Here is a 7,915-nt window from a genome sequence, read left to right as displayed (position 1 = left end):
AGGAATAAAGAAATCCATTTCCCTTGCCAATGAAAATACCAAGTGGTTTTGCTTGTAACAGTGTGTCCTGGTCAGACATCATAGCACAGACACATTCATGTCATGCAGTTGGTGCCTGAAATACAAAATCAGTGACCCAGAAGAGCACCTCAAAAAAAATGAGACAAGTGCTAAATCCATGAAATAAGTGTAATGGTCAGTGGCTAATGTACATAATGTGATGGGAAATGTTTGGTTGCCAGGATGCAGAAGCCCATGGGGATAACAAGAAGATCAGTGCATACATTGCCCTTTTGGAAGAGAACCAGCTCACACCAGAGCAGGGACAGATTCTCCTACACTACGTGGCATGTACTGCAGATGATGCTCCATATGTTCTAAACCAGAGACTTTACAGAGACATGAAAGGAGTAAGGTAAGAAAAGCTGTAAATACTGTTCCTTTTAGTAAAAAATGTTTGGAATGGGGGGGTACCAGCCAGGGTTTGGGGTGCACTGGGGACAGAGAGGAAATCCCCCCAGGGACTGTTGTGGAATGATTCATTATCAGATACATGCCTTATACTCTGCATGGTCTACTTAGAAGTGCTCTGTTTGGGATTTCACTCCTTTCCTTGGGGACATTAGCTCACAGTCTAATAATCTCATCCTTTAGCAAATGACTGTTGCATTGGGCCTCCATTTTCTTCTTTAAATATTAATTCCCTTACAGCAGTTTACATCCACGGGATATTTTGTGAGAACAATGACTTTCCTTCCGCAGTGTTTACACCATAAACAGCTTTCATGCCTCTTCACTTCTCATTTCCAAAAGCCAGGCATATTTGGCTGCTTCTTTAAACCTATTAAATGTTCTTCTAACCTATTAAATGTAACTGCTGCTTGCTTCTGTATTCCTCTTCATTACATTCATTAGCTGATGTTTTTTTTAAATGTCCTAAGGATAAAAAGTGCCCTATTTATTACCAGTGTCTTTGGGATGCAAGTGGTAAATGTGGTATTTCTGGGTGTGCTCAGAGTAAGGAGCTAACACCCTCCTTCTCTGATGCCAAAAAGCAGGGAGAGATCAAAGCTGTAATATTTATTGTTTCACTAAAGGTTTTCTGCTACTTTTAAACATAGAGGTTTATTTTCCAGCTTTGCAGCTGTTGAAGAGGGAAAGCCAATCCATGTTCCAAGAGTTCAGCTCCATGGAAATATCCACTTCTGGAACTATGACCGCCCAGCGGAGGAGAGAAAAGGTTCATTCCTGGTACTGCCCTTGCACGATGCTCGCTGGAGAGTCTTTGGCATTCTAGGACTTGACACTCTTCGGGATCAGTGTGAGACAACCACCTTTCTGGCCCATGAGATCAGTTTTTATCAGGTGGGCACCATCAGAAAGGGGTTTGTTAGAGACCACTCTGCAAAAAACTGTAGGGACCACGTGAATTTTACATGTTTGTTCTGAGTAAATGTAACTTGTACAGCTAAGAATTGTGGGTCCCTTTCTACTGTGTATGGTGACAGTGGTGTGAGCAGAACACCTTATCAATAGCTTACTGATGAGCATCTTATCTGTAACTGATTATGAGGTATTGCTTCATTAATAACTTATTTAAGCTTCTCCTGACTAGTAAATTAATTGCACTTTTATGCAAAGCCCAAAGATAGCAGTTTTTATTTCCTGAAGCTTTGAACTTCCTATGTTGCCATAAAGTGGCATGAAACCTTACTTCTAATATGGTGAAATACCAGCAACAGGAGTCTGGATTTCCTTGGGATGCTCTTTAGAATCAGGCTCACTGCGATGCATGATCTGGGCAGCAGGGAGCGCAGCAAGCCAACACTACCAGTGGATGTGGCTGTGGCCACTGAAACCAGCTTTGTCTGGCTCGGGACGTGGCTGTGACCTGGGCACTCTGGAGCTTTAGAGCATTATTTGATAAGGGACATTGCACAGTCACTTCTCAGCTCTTCCAGTTCTGATTAAAGTAACTTATTAAAACCATTTTGCTGCATGAACAGTTCCCCAGCTTTTCCCCAAAATCATACGGAATTGTCTGGCTCATTTGGAGGTTTCTACTTTCACAGGGAGTTTCTTATGCATTCAGCAAAGCCTATCACCACATCTGCACACTGGAAAATGTTCTGCACATGACTGGTACTGCTCTGGACTGGTTGTATCCCAGAGCACCCAGCATCCACACTGTTACTATGTACCTGGTGGAGCCTGGCAAAGACAAGGTAGGCAGATCACTGCTGTGAAGAGCATGTAATAGTCAAGGGCTGAAAGGCTGTTTTAGTGAGGACATGCCATTTCTAGCTGGTTTTCCACTGGTTTTATCATAAAAGCTGAAGCCTGCCTGAGATTCTTGTGCCTGCCTGTGCAACAAAGGTCTAAAAGGTAGAGAGGGAAGTTTCCCTCTGTAGAGAAGGCCACTCTTCATTGTATTCATTCTCCCATGTAAAACAATTCAAGAGCACTGCTAGTGTAACCCCTTGTCCATGGGAAAAAAAAGAGTATTCTCCTACTTCAACGCTCACAGTTCTGTAGGAACCAATAGAACAAAACCCCACATTCCTCCACCCATCCATCCATCCATCCATCCACCCATCCATCCACCCACCCTTCCGTAGCTTTGCTGCCTGACACCTCCACACGGGGAGTTGCTCTTCCATGGAGATTCTGTGCATGACAAAAATATGGCATTTTATAGGAAAAATAGCATGTCTTGACTAATGTATTAGCTCTTCATTCTGAACTAATGTCAGCAGCCAAGATGTAAATACACCTCAGGAAGTGGCTGCTTCCTAATTATCTAGCTTGTAGAGGCAGCCCCCTTCCCTGTAGATCATCTTCCAGTTGTTGAGCAGGCACTCGGGCCCTGGGAAGCTTGTCACTTCATGGACAAGTGAGTTAAGAAGATGAAAAGTGTATGCAATATTTAGGACTGATCCTGTGTCATCACAAAGTCTGTATGACATCTGCTGTAACCATAATTCAGCTGCTTCCTCTGATAAGCATGGTTTATGTTGGCAGCTTTCTGTTGTCTTTCCAGGCACTGCACTGTTCCCTCGTTAGCTGCCTGATAGCCTGGTCACTTGCTGCCCTCTGTGCTTTTCACGTGTCAAGGCACACTGACACAAACGTGACATGAGAAAGAGGACAGCAAGAGGATGGGAAGAAGAAGGGAAACCTCTTCTTGGCCTGTGGGTGTTCCTCAGAGTGGAGCCTGGGGGTGGATTAAATAGTCTGGTAGAGGGAGGTCCAGGGCACATTCTTCATACATCTTGAGCAATACACTCTGGGAACAAAACCAGGCATTGTTGGGAGATGTCTTTAAACCATCCCATTGCACTTGAATGTACATGGGAGTTTAAGAAACAATTTATTCCCTCTCCAAGCCTCAACATGGCTGTTCCTTTCTTGGATGCAGCTAAACCTCCCTTTTCTCTCTGGCAGGCATGGAACTACACTCTGCGCAAGATGACTTCTATAGATAATACAGGACAAAAGGAAATTCATAGCTCTCCTGTTCTCCTCAGAAAAGAAAACCTCTTAAGGTAGGCTCAGCACATGCAATAGATCCTGTCACCTCTGGGCCGAGACTGCAGCCGGCCCCAGGTCTGATCCACGGTATGTAAAGCCCATGGTAGTGCAGCCCTGCAAGAGTGCCTGGCTGCAGCTGTCCCACTATCAAAGCTGCTGGTGTGGATCCATGTGATACTGAATTAGGAAGGGGTGAGGAGTATTTTCTCTTTGAGTTTAGGCCTGCAAAAACATAACTTCCTACTTAATACTTTCCAGCTGAAATGCCATGCAAGGTCTACATCTGCTGTGAAAGGTTTGCAGGATTAGAGCCTACACTGAACCATTCTACTCTTTAGAATAATCTGTCTTTTTTTCCTGGCCATATTAGTCTCATTTCCTTCAACTGTTTCCTTACTGCCAAGATCCTCACAGACTTGTCTTTGAAGCATGTCCTTCTTGTTGTCAAAGTTGGGTGAACAGCCATTTGCTGTTCCAGCAGATGTTTTACTTTTCATAAAACTCTACAGAACAAATGTCAATGCATTTATAAACAGGAAACTTTTTAAAGCAAGGTTTGTTAAATTCTTATGATTGTCAGTCATTGCCTTGGCTAAGCAATACTGTGCTCCACAATGCTATTTTCTCCTTTTTGTGTATGGCTTGAATAATACTTAAAGCTTTGCATTTCATTTCAAGGAAATAAACAATGATTTAATAATGTAATATCTTTGTTTTAACAATAAGAGATGAACTGCATCTTACTAAAATATGCTAAATATATAACCAGAAGTAACTGGGATGGTTTTCCTCTCTTTGCTCTCATTTCAGAGATTACCTATTTAAGTGCATAGACAGCTCAGGAGTCATTCACACTTCTGTCTACAGAGAATACCACATTGCAGTACCTCTCCGTGACCTATCAGGACAAGCTCTTGGATTATTTGACATCAACATTGGACACGACCAGAAATTACCACCTCATGAACACAAAGACCTGCAGAAAATGCTAAAGATAGTCCAAGCTGCCTGCTCTGAGATACTGAAGATGGCTTTAGATGAAACAGAACCAACCTATGCACTGGGTATTGTGAATACAGAGCCAAGATAGGGGTTTTAGGGCTGAAATTAGGAACCTCAGTAAAGCCATATCTGAAGTATCATTCCTACAAGTATGGAATGACAAATACAAACCTTTGGTACACGTAAACTACTCCTGAGCAAGCCTAAGTGCTTAGCAGAGTACAGTTAAACAGGATGTTTAGATTTTGACTCTGGTTCAGAGGGTATTTTGTGCCCAAGTCCTACTGAAATCAGAGGCATGAAGCTTTGTTGCCTTCAGGGGTCTAGCATGTCCTGCTCAGAACTGCCCCAACTGAGATCAGAAGAATTTGAATGTCACAGTTACAGTTACCTGCATGCCTGAACCCTTCATGCCCTTAAGGCAAGTTTTGTCTGCTCCTCAAACATGCACCCATTTTTAAGAGTTTCATAGGATTCTTGGGCTGCATACAGACCAGTCAGTCTAGGAGACGAAGAGTTACTCTTAAACAGGGCAGAGCTTTCAGGCAATAACACAAACCTTGAGTAGCAGATGTTTCTGAGCAACTTCTTGAAAGGTTTGCTTTTGATTCCAGAGGCAGAACACGAGGCAAATTTGAGGCATGCAGGGATTCTGTTCCACTGGTTCATGCTGCAGGACCTGCGTGAGTGTGTCTGGAAACTCAATGCTGAGAGCTTTGCTGACATAAAGAGCTATGTAGAACCGCCAGCTCTGGTACATAGCATAGTTAAGGCTGTGCTCGTGCTTTTCCATCCAGACTGGAAGGGCTCAGAGGAGACTGAGAACTGGAGTCAGTGTAAACTGGTGAGACTTCAAAATGTTGAGACCTTGATTTCTCTTCTTCCCCCCTCTCACCCACAAGATACAGTGGAATTACCTAAAGATTTCTTAGATGCTTGTCTTAGTCATCTTTAGTTCTGTAGCCCTCTCAAGTTTCTCACTGGCATCTGACTCTTTTTGTTCTCTGCATTACAGAAACTTGATGATAATTTGATTCAGGAGATTTATTGCTTTGATCCAACTGCTGCATCTGTGCAAGTTCAAGCAGAGCTGCTTCTGGACTGCATCGCTGGTAAATATCATAAACTAACTGTGAGATTACCAGACGTGGCTCAGCAATAAAACAGTGTCAGTGACAACCTTCAGCTTTTAAGGTCCTTTCTTCAGAAATTAACTTTGATTTCACAATAGATTAAACAACAGATAAAGGGTCCTAAATGTCTGCAGTCTTTTTTGGTCAATAAAAGTCAACCTGTTAAATTTAGAATCAAAATTCACTGCCTTAAGGAAAGGGGAGCAGATCAGCTTTGAAACCTACCAGAACAAGCGATCTCATTGTAAATCTCCAGATAAAAATATGAAGAATGATCATGCTTTTGGCAAGTAATATGTAAAGACGTACTAAGAATGATGGCTCTTTTGGCAAGCAAATCTACTTCAGGCCTCCGTGCCCTGCCCTAGGGACTGACCCAGCTCCAAACAGCAACGTGAGTGTGGGAGGACAGTGTGGGCCCTCCTCTTTGTAAACACCATCTGCCAGGTACTTAAAATACTCACTGGCCATATACAGGAGCTGGTTTTCAGCCTGTCTTCCTCTCTTTTAATGAATATGGGCTTTTTTTTTTTGTGCCAAAGCAGTCAAGAGGCTATTATTATTTGCAATATCTCTGCAAGAGAAATGACTGTTGTTCTCATTGAGATCTCTCCCTTGATGAGCTAATGCCTGTCTGAGAGGCCTGTTAAAAATCAAATATGGTCAAGATGCGTTAATTTAGCTGGGGATATTTATCAATCAGCAGTATCCTGCCCACTGGTGAACACAAAATGCACTCAGAGTTCTTTTTCATGCGTTCGACTCATATATATTAAACTAATTAACTGGAAAGAACAAAGCAGGCCTAGAACATCCAGTCTCCCTCCAGTTAGGGACACAAGATCTAACTAGAAAGATTATTATAGCTTTGGCAAACTGCTGGTATGCTACAAAGGGTTGGTTTCCTAGGATGGAACTTACTCTGAGTAGTGTCAGATCAGTGGGGTGAATACAGCTATAACTCAAAATGACAGGAATTCCTTTAAAATTAACACCAGATAATGCCCATATGTTCCATATATGTGTGCTGTAATAAAGAAGAGAGCACATAATGACCTACACAGCAACCTTTATGGTATGATGCTGCAGTGACCTTTAATAGCATTTAGTAAAGGAGCTTTGAAGTTTATTACTCTTAAATCAAATCTGAGCTTAGGAAAAACCCTCACTTTTCTCATTACATGTTTAATTATCAAATGTTTAGCATTAAAACACAGCAGAGCACTTTGTGCAAGATAAATTCTAATAAAATGGCAGTGACCACAAGAACGCTGTGTGTGCAGCATTTCAAAGTGCTTTTCAAAGCACCACCATTTTCCGGGGTGGAATTTACTGGGCTTGGGGAGAGCAGCACTGATGGGATGATCTCTATTTGGTCTCCTGGTGACAATGCTCAAGGGTTTGATTTTTCCTGTTGGAGTTACAGCTCTTCTTTGTTTCAGGTGTATCTCGAGCAGCGGTGTGGGAACACAGCTCGGCTCCCATGGAGTACCTGTACCACTGGGTACAAACCTGCCTGGCGCTGGTGGGGAGCCCAAGGAGCCTATACAGCAAAAAGAAAACATTTCTAGCCCCTTCTGGCATCGAGTTCCAGTGCACCACCAAGCAAACCTCTTAATTCCTCACCTCACCTTACCAATTCTGGTGTTTGACATCCTTTATTAAACTAAATGTTGGGGTTCTTAAACTGCTTGTTGTGAACAGCCACCAAGTCTTTGTTGTGAAGATGGTGGGAAGTCTGTTAGGGATTAGAAAAAGCTATGAAAACACTGACGGAAATAATTTTGCTATTATAGCTACTTATTTTTAAAACCTACATTAAAGAGTTCTTGTTGATTTTTTGTTTTAATTAATGCTGATGGGAAAGGGAGAGAGGCATGGAGATGATGTGAATACCAAGCTGCAATGCTCAGAAATGATGCAGCAGAAAAAGTCAAGATTCAGTCTCCTTAGATTACTTTTTAGGAAGAATTTTAAGTAAAAGTTGTTAATAAGCAGTTCGTAAAGTTATCCTGAATGTGGTACACTCTTAATATAGCCAAAAAAGCTTTCTCAGTGGGATACAGCCGGACATTACACCAACTGCACTGTCGGCAGCAAGATTTCATCTTTCCAATATCGCTTATTTCGGCCGAATCACTTTTTTTTAATCAAATTTGGGAAATTAAACTCCTCTTTCTTTCTTTAGCCGGCAACAAGCGACGTGTCCCGGCGGGTGATGCCTGACCAGAGCACGGTCGCTTCTCACC

General features: G+C 42.4%; 1 protein-coding gene across 1 annotated transcript in view; it reads left to right on the top strand.

The window, feature by feature from the left end:
• EFCAB5 (EF-hand calcium binding domain 5) overlaps window positions 1–7,191 on the top strand; it is a gene marked incomplete at its 3' end in the record, with an annotated part of 30,588 nt that extends 23,397 nt beyond the window's left edge. The window contains exons 11-18 of the mRNA XM_010014963.1: window positions 243–415; window positions 1,137–1,365; window positions 2,073–2,225; window positions 3,445–3,545; window positions 4,342–4,595; window positions 5,148–5,377; window positions 5,549–5,645; window positions 7,109–7,191. Coding sequence (XP_010013265.1) covers window positions 243–415; window positions 1,137–1,365; window positions 2,073–2,225; window positions 3,445–3,545; window positions 4,342–4,595; window positions 5,148–5,377; window positions 5,549–5,645; window positions 7,109–7,191 — 1,320 coding nt within the window. The remainder of the gene's footprint in view (window positions 1–242; window positions 416–1,136; window positions 1,366–2,072; window positions 2,226–3,444; window positions 3,546–4,341; window positions 4,596–5,147; window positions 5,378–5,548; window positions 5,646–7,108) is intronic.
• Between the last annotated feature and the right edge of the window lie 724 nt (window positions 7,192–7,915).

The sequence above is a fragment of the Nestor notabilis genome, unplaced genomic scaffold (genome assembly GCF_000696875.1).
Source record: "Nestor notabilis isolate BGI_N333 unplaced genomic scaffold, ASM69687v1 scaffold31215, whole genome shotgun sequence".
Lineage (NCBI taxonomy): Eukaryota > Metazoa > Chordata > Aves > Psittaciformes > Psittacidae > Nestor > Nestor notabilis.
This window is presented reverse-complemented; position numbering and strand designations above follow the sequence as displayed.